Source organism: Dysidea avara, chromosome 13 (assembly GCF_963678975.1).
Source record: "Dysidea avara chromosome 13, odDysAvar1.4, whole genome shotgun sequence".
In the NCBI taxonomy this organism is placed as follows: Eukaryota; Metazoa; Porifera; class Demospongiae; order Dictyoceratida; family Dysideidae; genus Dysidea; species Dysidea avara.
In genome coordinates this window covers 14,924,790-14,946,229 of record NC_089284.1, presented here as the reverse complement: position 1 = coordinate 14,946,229, position 21,440 = coordinate 14,924,790, and the positions used below count along the sequence as shown (strand labels likewise).

Genomic DNA, 21,440 nt, shown 5'->3' with positions numbered 1-21,440 from the left:
AAGTTTAATTGTGGTTGTAGGTTTATTAATCACGTGCCAATTAATTTCAGGATTTTCCCGAGTTGGATTTGCTCTTCATTGCCTTGTATACACTTTATGGCGAGATTTATGGTGAGTATGGAATATATAATGTATCTGTCTGGTTTACCTTTATAGCAATACGTCTGGGCGAGAGTTTGGGCGTGAGACGAGACCGAGGACGAGACTAGTCGCCACTGGCAAGGTTTTGACCGCTGGTCTTGTATTTTACTGGGCAATGGAGTGACGTTGTGGCTTCCTACATAGTTACAGGCTTGTTGGCCTTTACGCGAGTCCCCATGGGCAGTGGGATGTGACAGTGTGACCCTGCCTCACAGCCGAACTCATACAGCTTAATAAAAGCAACGGTATTCCAGCCCTAAAGGCACTCTTTACCCTCACGTCTTTTAGTCTGGCGGCGCCCGCCCTATTCGCAAGTAAGCTATGCGAAAGGGCGGGCGCCGCCAGACTACACGTCTTGTAAGGAAAAAAAGGAATTCATTTAAATTAAAAAATTGTACTGTGTGATGTAGTTAATTTTTCTTTTATGTGTATAGTGTATACTGTATCTTGTATTTATTGTGTTCTCGGGGCACAGCTGAAAAACAGCCTTCCTTGGCTGATGCTGTTTTCCCTGACTAAATATTTGGGGGGGGGAGGAATTAAGGAAAAATTAAGAATCCGCCTACAGGGACCAATATTTTTGCTTTCTTCCCCTACAATCAGTAGTAAGTTTAGTATTTTTCAGAACAAGATGCAAAGTTTCGAGGTATGTACAGTGCATAATTTTTGTGGATTAACACAGGATTTTTGCAGTAAGATCACTCGTTTTCACAGCATAGAGCCAAGGCAATAGACCATATGCACGCTCTATTTATTGAACGAAAAATGACCAATTTGCATTGATTAGCAGCGTGGCTACTTCTATATCATACAAAAGTACAGATAGTGATTATTGTATTGTATTGTATTGTATTAATGCTTTAGTGACCAGCACTGAAGGTCTAGCCTTAGGATTACCTAACCTAATTTCAAGGACTTACACTTAGTGACTTATAGCTGAAAAGGTGTAACAGAAAAGGGGCCAAAGTAAGGAAAAAAATCCCTCCAACCCCAGGAATCGAACTGCAGGTCACCCAATGTCTAGTCGGGGCCACACTCAGTCTCCTCCAGGAGGGATGGATTTTCTTCCTTAATCCTAAAGTATTTATTGTATTAATGCTTTACAGTGACCAGCACTGAAGGATCCTTAGGATTATGATTACGGGGAAAGGCACAACCTTACCATTACTGCAGCCTTAGGATTATGATTACGGGGAAAGGCACAACCTGTATACCTGATCAATGCAATGTCTTATACAAAAATAAATCTTGAATCTAGCAAATAATTGTCTAACAACGATTTAAAAGTATTAATTGAGGTACTATTTATAACGTAAGTGGGTAAACTATTCCAATCATTGGTGATCCTATTAATACAGTAGTTTGATCCACACAATAATCTTGACCGTTCCTTAAACAACTTGAACTGATGCCCCCCTGGTGGTAGTAGTCAAGAAAGTATACAAATCAGTAAAATCTGTAGTATTAAGAATTTTATAAAGGAAAATTAGGTCACCTCTCAGACGTCTGTATTGGAGTGATGGTAATGTAGTAATGCAGCTCGGGCCATAACTCACCACTAGCACTACAGACAGGGTTCCTCTTTCCAGTTACTCTGCTATACAGGTAGAGGAATATATCACTCCAGATGGAGCTCTTGTAACTGGTCTATTTCCTGAGAGTCACTGCAATTTGCATATTTTTCTATGTATGCCATGTTGCATTCGGTCACTGTCGTGACATGTCAAAAAGTCACATGTTATTAGAATAATATTTATGGCAATGCATAATTTATGGTCTATTCTGATAATTGTTAAATTTTAAGGACAATAAATTTCGGGAGTCAAGCAACTGCAAAATCCGCAAAAAAAAAAAAAAAAAATCATCCCTCAAAAATTTGTACATATATATGCATTAATTATGTAGTCATTGTTGACATGCATGATCAACAATTCAGTATGTAAGCTCACTCTACACACTACCTGTAGCTACACATACTTGTACACACATTAATCATAGGTATTTAAAGGGGATGCATACATATAATATATATTTGTTCAACCAGTCCACATGTATTGATCTATTATTACACTGTGTGTTTGCTTGTACAGAAAACAAACAGGGAAGCTGATTGATGCATCAATGGATCAACATAAACAAGGTTATGCATGCATACATATTCAAATTGTATTTATGTTATGGTCAGCTATCACCTGCTTTTGTGGAGTTCAATCCAACTGTGGTAGCCCAGTGGTGATTGGGGCACTTGACCTCACAACATCTGAAGGTCAAGTACATTGGTTTACTCTTTGTCCAGCACTTTACCATCTAGTGCTGGGGAAGGGGTGATGGCCACCCTGGGGAGAAAAAAAATTTTCAAGTGAAAAACAAGGCTTTTGGGAAAAATTGCAGTACTGATTGGCTTTATTAGTTCCTTTTTCATGTTTTTCCCTCATAAAGAGGCCAGACAGTCAGGGTGTCACTACAAAATTTGCTGCTCCTAAGTGCATAATTCAATTACCAAAAGCCACACCAATGTATTAGAATGGAAAATACATCTGGACTTGCTGGTCCTGGCCAGGTGGCCTCATTATGTTCTATTAGAGTAATGATATCCAATAGTCCAATAAATTGGATGGCAATTTGCAAGCTTTACTATTTCAATGGGTAATCAGGGCTGGAAGGAACACGTTTGGACTGACAACGAAGGTACTTCAGGTCATTGTGAGATTTCATTTGAGCTTCATATCTATACATCATATTAAATTAGTGATGTGTGATAATGATTTTGCTATATATTATATCGATTATCATGATACTTGCATCACAATGCAATAGTTTATCACGATAGTAGATCCAATTAGTAAGATGTATAATTTGATAGTAATTTTATTGATCCTATGCCATACTGAAATGTAACAATTGTTAATGTTGAGAGAGCAAACCTTCATAAATATGGCAAATCTTGCAAATTAATTAAATAATTGAAATAAACCAACAAATGCTTCAATTGTAAGATTACTTTGAAGATAAGAATATCTGATTTGCACTCACGATAATCACAGGCTATAATCATATCACGATAATGGATTACTGTGATACGATTATCACACTATTGATATTATATAATTGCATGTCACTATATTGAATGATTAAGCACACATATATTTAGTACATGCAGTACACTCTATTTATTGCACATTATATGGCGTAGTCAGATAAACTATTTCAAGTGGCTCTGTTCTATAGAAGGGTGTGAGAGTGCATCTGAAGAGCGACAAAAGCAGATCCCAATATCAGATCATGTTTGTCAAAAGCCAATGGAAAAACAGTGTGATTTGTTTTTGGCTGCGTGGAAGGGCCGTCTGTCCAATGCTTCAGTATCACTAACACTGCCACTGCCGTTGCCTATTCTGATTTCAAATAGTACTTCTATCTCACGTTTGGAATTGAGTGTACAAGACACCTTATCAGTTGTATTGTTCAGATGCCTGATAGGCAAGACAATGTACTTAATGTCTAACTGTGTCACAGCCAGTAGTGCTCAGGACCTAGCCAGTATAGAGCTGTTTGACACCCTGGAGAAGATATTGGATATTTATGATATGTCTAGTGTTTGGGCTGCCAAACAATTTGCCATTGAAGTGATGAGCATTGCCAACCTTCTAAAGGACATTTATGAGTTCATTAAGTTTGTCTACGAAGGTTAGTTAATTATGATCTTGTAACTTTTTGTTATGACAAACTAATTTCAAAGCTTAGCCAGATTTTGGATTCAGAATTATAAATGCCTGTAATATGGAAACAAACTATGTAACTACAAGATTGGAGTACCTTTACTAGTCTTCCATTTTGTCATTTCAAAGGTTCTACCTGGAGGTTCCTAGTTTAGCATACTTCACACAACTAGTATATTGTGACATGCAGTATGTCCAGATATTCCATTTTAACTCTTCCACTGTTTCTACCTGACATAAAATGCAGTACATTTTTCCAAGTAACAATGCACACATGTACACTACATACAAACACCCATGTGAACGTTTCTAACACATATATCACTAAGTTCTATAATCTTTGATATTTATATGAGAGTTGGATTGCCTGCACTGACAGTAATAATAGTTCATCTGAACTTGTTGAGTACTCCAGTACTATAAATATAATTTACTACCCAAAACACCAAAATTTATTTTCGCATATTCAAGTGTCTGCAGTACTTTTGTTTCAACCATGACAAACACTGGTGCATGGTTGTCAATTCAACACATGCGTACATTTGTTTGTATACATGTGTATATAATTATGTTATTATATAGCTCGAAGCAAAGGAATAAAGCTGAATGTCTACTTGCCTCAATGTTCATTCAAATTGTCATATTTTTTGGTTCAGTGGATGTCAGGAAATAACAAAATTTGTCACCAAATTGTGGAAAATGGTTGGATTGCTCATCATTTGTTTATTTTGTACTGCTTGAGAGATGCTGGACTGGTAAGTGTTTGTGTGTGTGTGTGTGTGTGTGTGTGCGTGTGTGTGTGTGTGTGTGTGTGTGTGTGTGTGTGTGTGTGTGAGAGAGAGAGAGAGAGAGAGAGAGAGAGAGAGAGAGAGGTGTAGATCCAATAGAGGGGGGGGGGGGGGGAGCAAATCACTAAGTGTTGTTGTTGTTTTTTTTTACCTCCATCACAAGCTTACCAGTAACTGACATGCAAATGACTATAAATTATGTGCACTACTAGCGGAATTACCAAGGGTTGCTAGTGATTGCGCACACAACATTCAACTCGTTCATGTATCCACCTAATGAAAATTATAGACACACTTCTATATTTAGCCTTAATTACTCACGTGATGGAGCATTTTTTGAACTAAAAAGACAAGTGACCCGCTCGAAATGACCTCGCAGGAGTTGCAACTCACAAGTGACAAAGGAGACCAGGCAGATGATGCTATGAACCTACTGCCTACAAGGTGATAAAGTGTTTAATGTAACTTACCAACTTGAAGTTTTTCTTGAGTTGATCACACTGGATCTTCCTACAGTCATACAGAAGTGCAGTGGCATGCCTCTCTAATTTTTGTCAGTCAGGCGGATCCGTCACAAGCTTAAAAGTTCTGCTAGCAAGACAGGTTATGAACTGGGATTTCGTGCAATACGTGGCATTAGAATTTTGGTGGCTGAAGTGAGTGAACACGTCATACTATCAGTGTGCTAGGGCTGTAGTACAAGCTATGGCTAACGTAAGTAACTGTGATACATGTATTTACACTACAATATTCACAATATAGTTCTACCGGATTGTGGACGAACTTGTTGGAGTACAGTTGTGGCACGTGCAATTATGCTCGATGAATATACTCCATTGATAAGTGACAACTGATAGCAATCAGTAATTTAATAGTTATGTAACTAGTTATGCAAGCTGTAATACAGCACCTTATGTTGGCTAGCCCATCATTGAGTCATTAGCCTTTTTTGCAAGCATGAACAATTTTGAGTGTTTCGTGGGGGCATGCCTGCCCCTCCATCACCTTCTGGCTAACTACACCCCTGCTGTGTGTGTGCATGCGTGCGTGCGTACGTACGTGGATGTGCACTCACATTTGTGTGTGCAGTATGTGCATGCATATATACACTGCATACATGCAATGTGCTATTATGTAGCTATAATACATGCACATATACATACAAATAGTAACACACTTAAATGTAAAAGTATACATGCAGAAAGTCACATACAGACGGCATACAGTGTATATTCTTAGCATCAATAAGGTCTCCTGCCAACAAATTACAAGTAAAACTAGTAAAAACCATAAGCTATTAAATGAGGGGGTGTATATTAAGGCTGTTATTTCTCAGCACTATCTCTGTCATTAATTTTCCAACACTTGGACATCAAATACAGGATATTACTGGGGCAAGCCTGAGTGAGCTCCAGATTTTCAAGTAGTTTCGTTGGATCAACAGTTACTAGTGATATATATATATATATATATATCAAAAATTAACTAATGTTACAAATTCTTGCGTGACACAAGAGCGCCCGATAGTTTTGCAAATATTTGGTCATTCGGTCAACAGTGTTATGGCAAACATGTTGCAAACAATTTACCTGGTCAAGACAGTGTTATGATAATGTAGTGAAAACATTTGCTGGATTTCTGGATTTTTCTATACAATCAGTAGTGTCACGGACTCACAGTATGTGTGTTGCAAATTTTTACTAAATGAGTTACAATACCATCTACTGTTCATAATGTCCACAGTGTCACCATCAGTATGTTGCAAATGGCTATTTGGTATTGAGTATCCAAGGACAGACCTGATTTATACAAAGGAGCAACAGAAGCATCTATCACATTTCTATAAGGATATTTTGTCCATTGGTGTGTGTTATATTGGACTACTTAGCCATATCGTGCAAACAAAAAACTACATTTTCATCATAAACTGAATTCCCATTTTTAAAAAAATGAGTAATGTCAAAATTAATTAATTACAAACATTGCATTTAATAATGCTGTGAATTTGGTTCATACAATGGTCATTAATCTATATGCATACCAAGACACATGATAGTGTGTCATGATATTGATGGGAAGAAAGAAAGCAGTATTTTCACGCATGCATAGCTCCATGGCCCCTTCTCCAATGCACACCGTTTTTGCATTGTAGCTGTCTGCCAGGTAGGGTAGGTCACAACACAGCAAATTTTACATCAGCCATTACGAGATATGGGCATTCAAATTTTTTATTTATTCTCCTTTTTTTTTCTTTTTAAGCTGTAGAGGGTCTATGGGAGCTTAGATTTTTTTTTGCACACTTGCAAAAAGTGTTATAAAATGCAAACGTGTAACTTGATTGCCTCAATATTTAGCACAAAGAAGAGATTAGTGTAAAAAGGTGAATTTATATAATAAGTTTGCTATGAATATGGTAATTATCCATGGAAAAAAGATCCAACTTGTGTCACAGCTACACAGTAAACTGAGACAGTATGGGAATAGCTTGAAAATCAGTGTGGATACAGGCTGATCATTGTAGCAGTGCCTTTTGATGGTTTGAAAAACAATAGAGTTATAACTACAGAGTAATAAGCAAAAAGCAAAAACCAAACAAGTGTACATTTGCGAGATCGAGATACTCTAATGGAGCGGTCACTGCGGGGTGATTAAGTGCACAAAAATTGTTGAAAAAATTTACCAAAGTTCAAACCAGAGACCTCCATACCTAATACACCACTGAACCACTGCCATCTTGGCTGATTAGCTCACTTAATTTCTACTTTATAAATAAAGTTTATTAGTAAGCATTTATAATTTCAAATGGAAGTTCTAAATTGTTTTATGGTGTGTTGTATTACAAGTTCTCAAAAATGTGCACTCGATTAGAGTATTACAATACACGTAATATTACCAAATATTGAAATTAAATATGCAATACAATGCATTTATGACTCTTCAATAATCATCATTGTGTTTGTATAAATTAGAGGAAATGTAGAAATAAATTCCAAAGTCAGCATAGGCTGGTTTTGGACCCCAGCCTTTAAAATCCAAAGAAGTTTAATCCACACAAAATAACCAAGCTCTAAAAAAAATTAGCAAGATTGTTTATTTTTATGTAGGATGTGAAGAATGTAGTGATGCAAGAGATGTCTGCTGTTCTCAAGTGCTCTGAAGCTGTAGACATTCAGCATTGCTTCAAACATCCTCGATGGAATTGTGTAACAATTTTCAGTCCATATGCAAACTCTCCTGATTTAACAATACAATTATTTGCTTTTATGATTCTGAGCAAGATTATTCCATTGCTTTCTTCCTCAGAAATCAGCCACTGTATGCGTCTTAACACAGTCATTATGAGTACCGTGTGGCAGGCATTGCAAGAAGCAAGTACTGAAACTAATCCTGTCAAAACAATATTTTGCTTTCGTATGCCTACTGAGAAATTGGTCCACATGATTTTGAATACTCTTATTGAGCCTCACAATACAGAATTTATCATCAACAACAATCCAGTTCCTGTACTTGTATCACTGCTAGGGTGTGGTACAGTTGACGTGCAAAAAGCAGCTTGCTCATTAACCTGGAAGCTTACAATGGATGCTGCTTTCCGAGTGCAAATTGCTGTTGCTTCTGATTATCCCATGATTGAAGTATTGCAAACACTTCAAAATTCAGCAGATTCAGAGTTGAGTTCATTGGCATGGTGTTCTCTTTTTTGTCTAGGCAGCATAACAGATACAGGTACAGAGTGTTGTAGAGTGTGCGTGTGCGTGTGTGTGTGTGTGTAGTGTGGGTGGATGGTAAGTGGGTGCATATGTGCGTGCGTGCATGTGTGTGTGTGTGTAGAAGCCTTAGGTTGTTTAAAATGGAAGTCAATTTCTAAATTCTATAGTCATCAGAATATTCAGTTGCAAGTTTCTAACTCCATATTGAACAAGACCATAATTGCATAGTAATTAATACATAATGCTAGTCATATCTGCCTATCCACTAAGCTTTCTATATCAATTTTGAGGACCTGGGTGTAGGGCTGTGCATGTAGGGTGTTTAACATGAAATAGCACTTGTTTTGATCAACTAGTCTGTTCCAACAAACCTCTACTTGCGCACCATTTGACATCAAACCCCAAAAGCTACACCTGTTAAATACATTATCTAAACATTTAAAACTATGGATTAATGTCAACGAAGTTGTTGATTCTTGATAGTGATGAACATACGTATGTAGTGCATATATTAGGTTTTATAGTTGGTTTACGTCCAAGACCATTAAATGTGCACCCTATTGAGTAGAACTCATCTTGTCCATAAGTGTACCATTCACACGTTAGCTGTATTGTACATGCCATGCCCACTTATCCATTAGTTACTCACTTATTCTCGTAGTTACTGCAATCAATAGTTAGTCTTTCAAAAAAAATTGTGTAAGTACATTCATTTTACAATATATGTGTGTATAAGCTTTAACATGTTATATTATCTGTAGCTGAGATGCGCCAAGTTATTTAATTCCATATTGTTTTTTCAAAGGTGCTTCATCACTGTTGAATTATGCTGGTAGTTTATATGAATATGGGTATTATACAGAAAGCCTTGACACTTGTGAAATGATAGTAGACAGTAACCTGACTACAGAGCAACGACATCTCAAAAGCAAAACTCAAGGAAAGGCAAATTTTCAGATTTATAGGAGCACACAACATCAGCTTGAGAAGGAAGCTGATTTGCACAAGATCTACTCCAAAAGTGGCCAAATCAAATACAAGGAATGCTACCAAAAAGCAAAAGCTACTGTGAGTCTGCTGGGAGCTGTTTGTGATAATGGATTATTAGAAACTGACGAGGAATTTCAGATGTTAGATGTTGCCATGATTGATTACATGTTGTCTACAAACTCCCTTGATCGTTGTCTCCTGTGCCATAAGAAAGCAAAGCTTCAGAGAAGTCATTATTTTCCAAAAGCTCTATTGGAGGAATTTTGTCAAGGGTTCAGTGCTCCCACAAACCTAAAAATTTTACGTCCAGGTGCAAGCCATACTGGCTCAGATATGTCTCCGAAAGAGTTCACCTTTTTAATGCTTTGCTCTAGTTGTGAACTTTTACTGAACAAGTACGGGGAATCCCAATTTTATCTGCAATTTTTCAAACGAATTTATGATACTAATGTACCATCAAATGTAAAGGCTGAGCAAACAATTGAATATGATGAGTGGCTGTATTTCTTTTGCATTGGAATAATATTTCGCATGATTGCCGTGTACCACAATGAACAATTTTTCAATAAAAATGAACTGATGTATTTACTCAGAATATGTCGTGAGCTTCTTCTTTCTGTACCACATATCACTGACTGTCCTCACAAGCCTGATGTTGCTATCCTGTTGTCGCCCCAAGATGTAGAGAATAGTCCAATGTCAATGACAAGTGTACTAAATCCCATTGCCTGCTACTTGATGATTCCTGATATCAGCTTTTATTCTTCTATGCTACAATGCATAGTGGTTCGTATTGGCATAATCAATATCGTATATGTGCTTGATGCCGGTCGACTTGGCACAGCAATACCAGAAGAGTATTACATTAATCCCAATGGAGGATTATATCATATCCCAGCTGCTCATTTTAGGCAAGCCAAGATACCTGCTAACATATGGAGAATATTTGAGTTAATTGCCATTTCAAACACCGAAAATTATTTAAATTGGCCATCTAAAGCGGCTGACTCTTTAGCTAAGAAAAAGTTGAAAAAACCACAGGAAGAAGTCCAAGACATGTTTCAGCTTGAAACAAGTGGTGATGGACAACCCTCACACAAGGAAGTAGCTACATACCATATTAGACCATCTGTTGATGAAAGTGTGCCATTAGTTATCAATTTTTTGCCAGAAGAGTTTGTCATCAGTCCTACCTATGATAAATCTCAAGTATTTCTTCCAGACAACCATAAAGTAGTGTTTCATGCCACTAACAAAGTTGACAGCTTAGAGATCACTATATTTTTAGTGGTTGGTTTGGGCAGTCTGTATTCATTTGATAAACCTTATGTCATATATCATTCCTCTTCCCCTGGATTGCAATTTTCCATTGGCTTTTTCATCTCCACAGAAAATTTCACTGTTTTAGAGATGCTGCCAGATAAAAAGCCAAAGTTGCTGTTAAGAGATACCCACTTACATAAAATCGAAGAAGCAAAACTGATAATTCCTACTATGATGAATGATGCAATTGCCAATAAGGGTATAGATTCATATGGATCATTGGTTGCTCAGCTGTCAGCTTCATGGTGAGTTTCAGAAATGTGATTATACATTGCCACTCACAAGGTGGAAAGAGTCTGTGTGTGTAGAGTATAGAGCACTGGTGTGTTAGCTATTATCTTTTTCTGTTTTCTTATATGTTCACAAATTGTGTACTTAAAATTCTGTTCCCCAAGAAATCATTCTCGGTATTCACTGGCTGACCCACTGTCTATTTGTTCTTTGATTTGTTACAAAAATTGTAACAAATATTTAAAACTTAGTCAGCCATAGCAAACCACATGTAACTGATCACTGTAGTGATTTCTACAATCGTTTTAAACCATCACCTTGCTATATGTACAGTATGTATATATAAGGACCAATTCATACTTTCTTGGTTGGTTTTTCTAGGAATGACGATTGTTGTTTTGATGTTAAATGTTCAACCTCTAACTGCTGCTGGTATTGTATGCCAAAGTGTAGCATCTGTATGAATCCAGCATCATTTGGCTACTGTGTCTCTCATTTCGACAGAAAAGTGTACAAGTTTTGTTCTGAAACTTGCCAGGCTTATACCAGCATGTCTGAAGATGAGAATCCATCTGTTTTACTGGTGAATGATGTGTTTGATGGCTTTCCCTCTCAAATGCGTACACACAAAATACACCAAGATCACAAAGAGATAATGTATGTACATTTACAAGGGCATTTCTCATCTGGCTGGTATGGTACTGTCAACATTACTCTTTGCACAAATGAAGGCTCCAACAATTTTCCAGAAAACATGGTTTATGCAGTTTATTACTGTCGCACACTAAGCCAACAAAATCTGTTTGAATTTTTTATCAGTGAAGAGTGCCAGCCAATTCAACCATTACCTACAGCATCAGACAAAATGAAGTCAGTAATAGAAGGACTACAGAGGACTGGCCATGTGAAGGATCTGATATCAGCAGCATTGAAGATGAAAGGTTATCCTAGTCTGCAGTTTCTGCTTAACCTTTGTAAAACCAGCCAAATTATGTAATACGCGAGCTACTTTTACATAACACTAGTTGCACTGCTATATAATTTGCTTCTGTTTAGGTTTATTTTTTAGTGTATTTACATTGTGCATTCAGGTGCAAGACAACTGTATTTGCTTGAGGTGTTGAATTAAACATTGTATTGCACATTTAACTTGAAAATTCGTTTGTAATTCTTTCAAGTAACAGGCATAATGTAGTAAATGTATCCAGTTACATCAAAAGTTTGATTATACTTCTAAGTTGATGTTAGAAAACTGTTATGCAGCCAGAAATCACTAACTCAAGCAAAGTACTTTACTTCAAACATTAGTGAATACCTTCTATCTCACTGTACTTTTACATGCACTATACAAGAATTCAATCACAAAACTTTCTATATAAGAATGTTTAAACTAAGATTGCCAAAATGTTCAGCATATCCATGCCAAATTTCATCTTCAAGTTAAACATTGCATGTTTTGTGCCCTGAGTTCCACTGGACAATTTTCAAATAGTTATCAAATTGAGAAACTTGGGAATAGCTACCTCAATGTCATTACTTACAAATCATCTACAGTGGAACCTCTTTGTATAATTTTATGTACTGAAAAACAAAATAGATTAAAGGACCTTCCCGGTAAAGGACACTACATTTAACCTCCTTATATATAAAGGACAGTTTCTGAGGTCCAGACCTTATGCAATTTTACCTCTAAAAAGGACAACCTTGTATCAGTAAAATTTCACAATAATCAGTTGGTTCCAAAGTGTCCTCTGTGTCCATTAAATAGAGGTTTCACGGTATATAACACTGAAACTCAAGTAATTGATTAAGTAAGTTTGTAACAACCAACACACTGATTCATGATTAGGTAATTTGTGTCAAGAAATTGTACATGTTTTGGATTCAAACCTTAAGAGAGGCATGGTAGAGTGCAGCTTATTATATTAGCATGTATATATGCCCTCCCCATTAGAAAAAGTGCATACCTTGCTATACCCAGGCAATGATGATCCTTGTGCTCAACTCCTCTAATGAAATCATCATATCAATACCACATAAAAGGAGAGTATATGTTTACTTCAATCACATCAAAAACTTCACTAGTAAATGTCAAACATGTCAGTATACTCGTACAGCTACAAGTTATTGCTCTCAAGTGAATGAAAATAATGTGATGCTTCAGAAGGTGCAATAATCAGTATGATGTGTGCAATATGCATAATAACAAGTGTAGGAATTTTAAATTAGAGTAGGGACAGTGTATATATATAGTGCTGCAATAAAAAGTACTGAAACAGTAGGGATAATCACTTCTTATTGTTTTACAGTATTTGGACATTATGTACTACTCCAATCCAGCTTGTTTCAGTACTTTTAATTGCAGCACTATACACTGTCCCTACTCTAATTTAAAATTCCTAATTTTCCTTATACTTGTTTGTGAACTTAAGCGCATGACCACTAAATAGCCTGCTTTTCACAAACCAGTCACAAAGTTAATTACAGCACTACTAGATTATGACTCGTATAATAACAACTGGTTAGTGGGCTTGGCTCTACATAAGCCTACAGACTGACGTGGATTCGTGAATACCTACAGACTGATAAATGGGCGTGGCTACCATAATGCTAACAGAGTTATTTACATAAGTGGGCGTGGCTCATGGGGGTATATATGCTATGACGTGTTACTACACTCCACATCATTACACTAACGTGATCCAATCAGAATTTGGTAATTAAACTGACTTAGTAGCGAGTAGTACTAGTTTGATGGTAAACAAACTGGTCAGTTGCTACCATATAGCCTAAATATTTGGAGGAGGAAAATTTTTGCTGATTTCAGGGGGGTATGACCAGCGAAAACTTTATCCTTGAAATATTTAGACCTTTATATAGTCTAATACATTTTGGAAGTGCTTGCAAATCCGCAAAATTTTTAATTTTAGCAACATTGCTCAACCTTGAAACATTTGCCCCTTGCAATATTTAGGCTACACGGTAATGGTATGCCACAAATTTACCATAAAATTTGGTAGCTAAACTATTGCATGCTGTACATGTTAATGCTAGTTGATTTTAATAATGACAGCAATGCCATTATATTTATAGCATTAGCATCATTGCAGGGGTACCATGCACCTTTGATTTCACAACTTTTTAAATGAACTCTGCCCTTTGGGGGCCATGACTGTTTTACTGTAGGTATACAGTACAAGTGCTACACAACTAATAGCTGTACAGTACATTAATTCTGTCTGAGTCAGCTCCATCACTTGCATTTACATTTGCATTTTAAGGTTAAGGTGAGGTGACATTAATTTTACTGCTGAATGAGGATGATTATATTATTATGTTTATGGCTAATATTATTTCATGCATGTGCAGGCAAAAAAGTGAGCATCAAATAAAATATGCATCTCAATCTAAAATGTATGCATCCTGTGCATGAAACTACTATCTACTCTAAATAACAGTACAAATGTCAAATTGCTTAAGCCTATAGTTGCGCAGCATCAGTAACATAGTATTATTATACTATCAGCTATCCCATCAGGGTGACAATCAGCAGAATCCCCATCATCAAACCTTGAACTGCTGGCCATCCATGATATCTCATGTTGGACCCTATATTTAATATAAAAAAATGTTTAATTTTATGTAGACATTGATAGTAAAATAGATGCACATACATACTTAACTGCTGTGCTGGATATTTATGGGTCTTGATACTTTTTTGCAGTATTTTATTTCATCTATTAAGGCTTTACAGCATAAGTGCTGAAGGTCTGTAGGACACCTAAGTTTCAAAATGGAGAAAAATAAATTCATGACTGGACTCGGGCAGCCTCAATCCTGCAGCCATCCGATTTACACTCGAATGCTTACAGGACTCTGCCAGGTAGTTAGGATTTTCCTCCTTCTTAACTTCAAGTAATCACCAACACCAACTAAACCTATAGTCACCTGTTTAGTCCTCTGATAGGTATCATATACAGTGCAGTGGTACTGTATAATTATTAGGGGCCATGGTGGTTTGCACATTCTCATAAAAAATATTGACCAGAAATCAACCTCTCTTACCCTCAGTAGTGAATACATGGGGGTTGTAATGAAATTCCTCCAAAAATAAGGCGTACACCCGAAATTAGTTTACAGAGCGGGCACAGGTGGGTGAAACTACTTAGTTTGTAGACCAGCAGCCAAGTGCACAATTCATGTTCGCCCTATAGTAATAGTTAACGGTCTAGTTATTCATCTGATGCCATCCTAGCATCACCCCTATCAGGGATCAAAAGGCTTGGCTCTTCATATGCAATACGCATATATGCGCCTCTAAAAGTAGTTATCGTTTTAATGGTTTAAAGCATATTCTAAAGGCTTATTAATGGTAAGATTTAGCAGTGAAACATTGCAAAAAATATTACTACATATATAGCTAGCTACTATATACTGAGATAGCCATAGCTAGCTAAACTAAAGTTACTGGCCATGGCAATCGATTACCATGTTCCAGAGTGGAACAGTTTATAGGTATGGGTCCCACTAGGCCTACCAATAGAAATAAGTTTTGGAGAATAGTTAACAGGGTCAGTCATTCCAAAGTGGAATGAAATCAGGAGTTTTCTGGATGCATGAAATTATATGAGCTACTAGCTACATTATTTTTACAGTTTTTATGTTGTGCACCATGCATTGCATATCATGCAGATTCATAAATGCCACTTCTAGAGACTGGTATTGAATAATGAGTTTTCTTTCAACATGATTACTTACAAATTAGTAACTTCACTGTAATTCAAAACACCACTTTCAATAAGCTGCTATATACAAAATGTATTTAACTAACTAGCTACTGTACCTTACTAATGTCTTCACACAAGCTTAACTCGATGTTGAATGGCTAAGACTAAAGGGTTGCCCAGCAATTTTTTTTTTTGCTACTGTATATTAGCCTAACCGGTGTATTTTGGCATACCATACTCTGCGCAATACACGCATCATGGACTTATACCTTTGAGCTGTCTTATGTCTCGTTTCATTTCACTGACAGCTCAGGGGATGGGTAGCACTACTTTTACAATACACTATGCCTTTTGTGAGTTTACTTGTAAAAAATGAAGAACCAAAATTGCATAGAGCTTCTGAGCTCAATTTTATAATACATCTGAGCCCTATCCACACTTCTACCAGCTGCTGGAACCCTGGCCCGAATTTTAGCTATAGTTATATTCAAGATAATATGAATAACTAGTCTATCTTCAAGCCAAACCCTAACTGGGATTAAGGTGACTCAAAGTCTAACCTTAACTTTGGACTACTAGAATCAAGAGGGTTGGTCCATAGGTAGTACATGCCCTCTATTATCCATGGAACCAATTCTGTTACATTATGTAAATGTATATGTGCATGGGCATGTGAAATTAATGCACACTACAAAATATCAATTCGCTGTAGTACACTATGGCTTTGCTGAGTAGCTATCAAAGACGTTATCAGCTGTATTTCCGTAGTGACTGGATCAATTGCAGTGAAGCTTCTACTGTTGCTTGTTTTAAAATGCTGTGTAGTGGGCTGAACATATCTGAAAACAAAACATAATGGCTTTTTCACTTCTCAGTAATTGTATTGGGTACCTGTATCAATATAAACCAATTTATGGCATGTCTACCAGTGCCATTCTTTCTTTTGATACAGTATAAGTGCATGGGTTTTCATTAGTCATACTGTCATAATTATGCTACAAAAAAGTATCATGAACCACAATCGTGGTTCATAATAGGGATCTGGGCAAAAATTTTCGAAACCCTCTAATAGAACATACACCAAAAGCAGCCTTCCGGGCTTTGGATATGTTTCAAAAACCTTCCAAACCTTCCTCTGGTATTGCAAAGACTGATCTCGAAGTATAAAACAAAAGGGAAGTGGTTTTGGGAGTTTTTAAAAGTTTCCAAAATCACCCCAAATCTCCATCTTCTTCTTCTTATTGTTCTTCTTCTTATTTCGCGTGTCTACAGCCCACAGGAAGTAGATATCAGCACTAAAAATATATGGCGTATTTTAATATCATTCCTACTCAGGTTTGTGTGGTATTAAGATCTTTGCTTTCTAAGGCGATTGCGAGATATAGAGCAAAAGTCATGGCTTTGAGACGCTATCACTTGTGAAGCCATAAAAGCAAAAGTACAGCAGTTTAAAAAAATGCCATTTGAAGCAACGCATGGGACTAAAATGCATCAAGATGTATTAAACTAAACATTAAACATAAGTACGAGGCAAGCAATCTAGTAGTTTTAAACTATCTGTATAATATAACCTTTTACTTTGACTTGTGGGATGTAAGAAGCATCATAGTTTTAATAGCACCTTCCTGGTGCCTCTACCCAAACCTTGAAGGTTTATGGTACACAGAAACAGAGAGCTGTGAGACTGTGTGGCTGGCTAGACTGAACGTGCTCTGTAAAGAAGTAACCATGCAATGACAGCTTTGCTGTAAATTAACTGGATTTTTGATGAGGTAATGATGTTAGAACGTGAATAACATTACTTGTATCAACAATAGTGGACTGACAATTCAATAGACAGGAATAGAGTTACGTATATAATTATTATTGCTATTTTAATTCTGTAATCTTGCAATCTAGTGTTGCAAAGCAGTAATAAATAAATGAAAATTATTGCAATACTTCGTACTGCTTTGCTTTGTTCTGTAGTTTTCTGTGTTTTTTTATGCAAACATGCAGCCTTGTAAGACTTTACATAATTTTGTTGCTTGACTAGAAACAGTGTATATGTTATGTTATGACAATGTTACACTGCTTTTGACACCTATTCCATGTATAACCTTGGTGTATGGGTCAGACTAGAAGGCATTCTTATCAGGTGGCTGAGTATAGTGTAATACAGCATCTGAGTGCACAATGATGTGAGCATTGCAGTAAATTGTCTAAATATGTGTTTGGTAAAATTGGTGGAGTCATAGCTAGATAACTATCGACTGGTTCTGTGCAGGTCCCATGAGCTGCTAACGAGTACATTCAGCAAGTCTTGTGGTATATAGTTTAGTAAATGAGCTATTGATACTATTTACAAGGCACTGGATAGTGCTATGTGTCAGTTCAATAAAGTTCTCACAGGAAGAACAAGCTAATTTCAACAATTTTTAATATTTCCCACATGCATAAGTTGTTTTAAAATAATGAAATTGTATGCACTTTCAGTATGTCTATACAGGGGAATTTGGAATTGTCTAGTATGATCATGACATGATGTGCATATTTATATTACACATGAGGTTCATGTTCATGTGTATCACCTGATATATTTGCTGGTGTAGGAGGCAGGCCAACCTTTTTTCATTATTTCTATAATTCCTATTTTTCCTAACATGTTCTTATTTGCTACTGCAATAAGGCCATGCATGTGAGCTATATTTGTCAGAGCCCCTATGCACAATTCCAAGAAATTGAAATAATGAAGGTCACGGAGATTTTGTAATTATCTGTGGAATTAATCTGCTTTGGGTGCATGCAAGAAACATGTTAATGTAGTGTATATTTACTTGAGTGATGCCACAATCAAATTTTACAATAAGAGCTTCAACATCAATTTAAGTATCGAGTAGTGGTCAAATTCGAAAAGGTAATAGATATACCGCAGTATTTAATCAAGTAAATATAATTATACAGTAGATAAGGGACCAATTATCGACTTAGATCTATTATCAATGATATTGAGGCATGCACAACATAAACAGTACTATAACAAGAATGATAGTATACACATCAAACAAGGAGCAAAATACATGGTTTTCTTTATTGGTAAGAGTTAGAAAGTAATTCTTGTATATTCTCTACGAGTCCTAGGTCCTAGTTACCAAATTAAGTTGTTGGGAATAGTTCAGTGGTTTTCACCAACCGCGAAAACCCATAATGTAATTACAGAATAATGGTACAGCACAACAAAGCCAAACCTGAGCCATTTACTCTTCAAGGATATCCCCACGTTATATAATTTTTTTTACTTGCCATAAATTCCACAGAAAGTCAGAGGGAAAGTTTGTAACTTGTCAATAATAGATCTGTGGCAATGTATTGAACAGACTATAGTAAATTAATGACATCAATAATTGATTAATTAGCGGTTTTATGCTTCTTGACATAATGAGTTGATTACTTCCATATTTTTTTTTCCATGGAGAGTGAAGAATGGTCTATTGGACAGTGAAAACTGGACCTTTGTAGGTTGTTCACTTACAAAGTTATGATAGTTTTGATGAAATGTTGATGATAATTGATTATTTACGTTACTTAGAAAAAGTACACTGCTAGCTATCTTCTTAAATGGACAAAGCGACTGGTGGGCATAAAGCAATGTACATACGTTTATATACAAGTACCATTCACTAGCAAGGGAGTACTTATAGTATCACATACCTTGTCCACTTCTTGTTTCTTTAACAACAACAGCCATTCCTTCTAGTTGGTGGATCTCAATGTGACAATGGAGCAGCCACCATCCTGGATTATCTGCTATAAATCTTATCACAGTATATCCTCCATATGGTATTATCACTGTGTCCTTCAGTGAAAAATTTGTGTTCCTGTCAAGGACTTCTGACGGTGGCGTATTATTCGTCCATCTGATATTTTGTATTTCTGTAATTCTTCCATTTCTTCGTTCGTGCACAGTTATAAAATTGTTACATGTCCCACCAGTTTCTTCTACAATACACTCAATGTCTTCATTTTGAGACATATAGTATCCAGTTGAGTAGTTATACATTGGATATCCTACTTTGACCACATAAAAACTGTGTCCATGCAAATGAACTGGATGGGACGATTCTGGACTCTCTTCTGGTTGTCTAGGAAAATTAGTAAGGACAAACTCAGCAATGTCACCTTTCTTCACCCTACTGATATCAATGACATGCGTACAGGCACAATGACCAATAGAGCATCCTCTCCCTGGACAAGTGTCTGCTCTAAATGCATCAGTGGAAGGCAAGTCAGATGGGAAACGAAAATTTATTCCATCAACTGAACTACCATTGGTAGTATTTTCACCATCAAACCCAAAGTTGTAAAAATAAGTAGTTGTCCTTTTACGGTCAAATATTAAATTATTTCTGGTGTGATATCTGAATTCATCAACATTAATGCATTCAATATTAGGATCAAATGATCTATAGGGACAGTTAGTGTAACGGCATACTTCACATAAGCCAGACCAAGTCCTAGATGTAGCAACATTATAGTCAAATTGAGAGGCACCCTCATAATGCAGTATTGCTTCAGCTTTGTGGCTATCAATAGGACTATTAAAATTGGGATTTCTAATTCTATCATCTTCTATAGTCTCTGCTAATATCCAGTAATCTCTTATTTCCTCACTAGCATTAAAAACTACATCATAACGTTCCCCTGTATTGACTATAACATAATGTACATCTGTGATGGGATCAATGTAATTTCCATCTGTAGCTATCACTGTTAGTAAATGATTTTCAATGGAGAACTTGTATGCATACAATGCTTGAGCTCCGATCAACCTGAAACGATATGTCATGTTTTGTGTAACATTGAACCTGCTAAGTTCAGCATAATTGTGGTCTCTAGTTTTATTGTAGTGTCTTCCCTTACTGTTTATAATACCTGACCAAAATGGGATGGGAGCAACTTGTGTGTTATCCAATGCTCTGGTGTCACCAAAAGCTGTATATTCATCATTGTAAAATCCGAGGCTACTTCTAATCTGATAGAACATGTCAATTGATGGATCCTTCTGCCAGTCCATTAGTAGAAGTGTGTGCTCCTCAGGACGATCTTCATCATACAAGTCCTGACGAAGGTCATCCTTCACTATCAGCGCACCGTATAGTCCATCAGTCCTATGAGCACCACTGTGAGCATGGTACCAATGTGTACCATTAGGAAATGCTATGAATTTGTAGGTTAACTTTTGATGTGTAAGAATAGGCTTCTGGGAAATAAATGCAACTCCATCCATCCTTGTTTTCCCTATTTGATGCATACCATGCCAATGAATAGATATCCCTTCAACATTAGGTAACTCATTATAGACAGTAACATGAAGATTTTGATTTGGTCTTGCTATGATAGTGGGACCAGGCATTTGACCATTAACAGTGATCAAGGGTCTATATTCACCATCTACTGTAATTGGTGGGTGTAATTGATCTGTTTCATTACATCGCTTGTTTTTAGATACGTTGACTAGTTCACCCTGTTCATCAAAACGTGCTCTGCATCCCATAAGCTTTCTGTTTCCATCAATGAGGTCATAGTAGGTCATCGACATGAATGGCTCCACTACAAATGTTATTTTACAAGGCTTTTTATCAGTCTGCAGTGTACAATCCCATACAGTTGTGGTGTTTATTATTGGAGCATTGTTAGAATTGGCAACAATCATTGTAGGCAAGCTTTCCAGGAGAATAGCTATTGCTAGTAGCTGTGTATACCAAAGTATACAATACAATTACAAACATGCTGTATAAAACTTAAAGGGCTTAAACCACAAATCACAGTTTATAT

The 21,440-nt window shown here is 36.6% G+C and overlaps 2 protein-coding genes across 2 annotated transcripts in view; one reads left to right on the top strand and one right to left on the bottom strand.

Annotated features, from left to right (window-relative positions):
• The first annotated feature begins 1 nt into the window (after window position 1).
• Window positions 2-12,257, top strand: LOC136242609 (uncharacterized). The gene is made up of 7 exons (XM_066034052.1): window positions 2-111; window positions 2,232-2,281; window positions 3,370-3,825; window positions 4,440-4,612; window positions 7,750-8,371; window positions 9,161-10,913; window positions 11,281-12,257. Exons 2-7 carry the CDS (start codon window positions 2,263-2,265, stop codon window positions 11,894-11,896), a joined length of 3,639 nt encoding a protein of 1,212 aa, XP_065890124.1. The 5' UTR covers window positions 2-111; window positions 2,232-2,262; the 3' UTR covers window positions 11,897-12,257.
• A 1,957-nt stretch (window positions 12,258-14,214) lies between these two features.
• LOC136243502 (uncharacterized) overlaps window positions 14,215-21,440 on the bottom strand; it is a 31,163-nt gene continuing 23,937 nt past the window's right edge. Inside the window, exons 2-3 of the mRNA XM_066035006.1 lie at window positions 19,317-21,357; window positions 14,215-14,508 (exon numbers count right to left, since the gene is read on the bottom strand). Of these exons, the coding sequence (XP_065891078.1) occupies window positions 14,426-14,508; window positions 19,317-21,357 (2,124 nt within the window). The 3' untranslated portion in view covers window positions 14,215-14,425. The remainder of the gene's footprint in view (window positions 14,509-19,316; window positions 21,358-21,440) is intronic.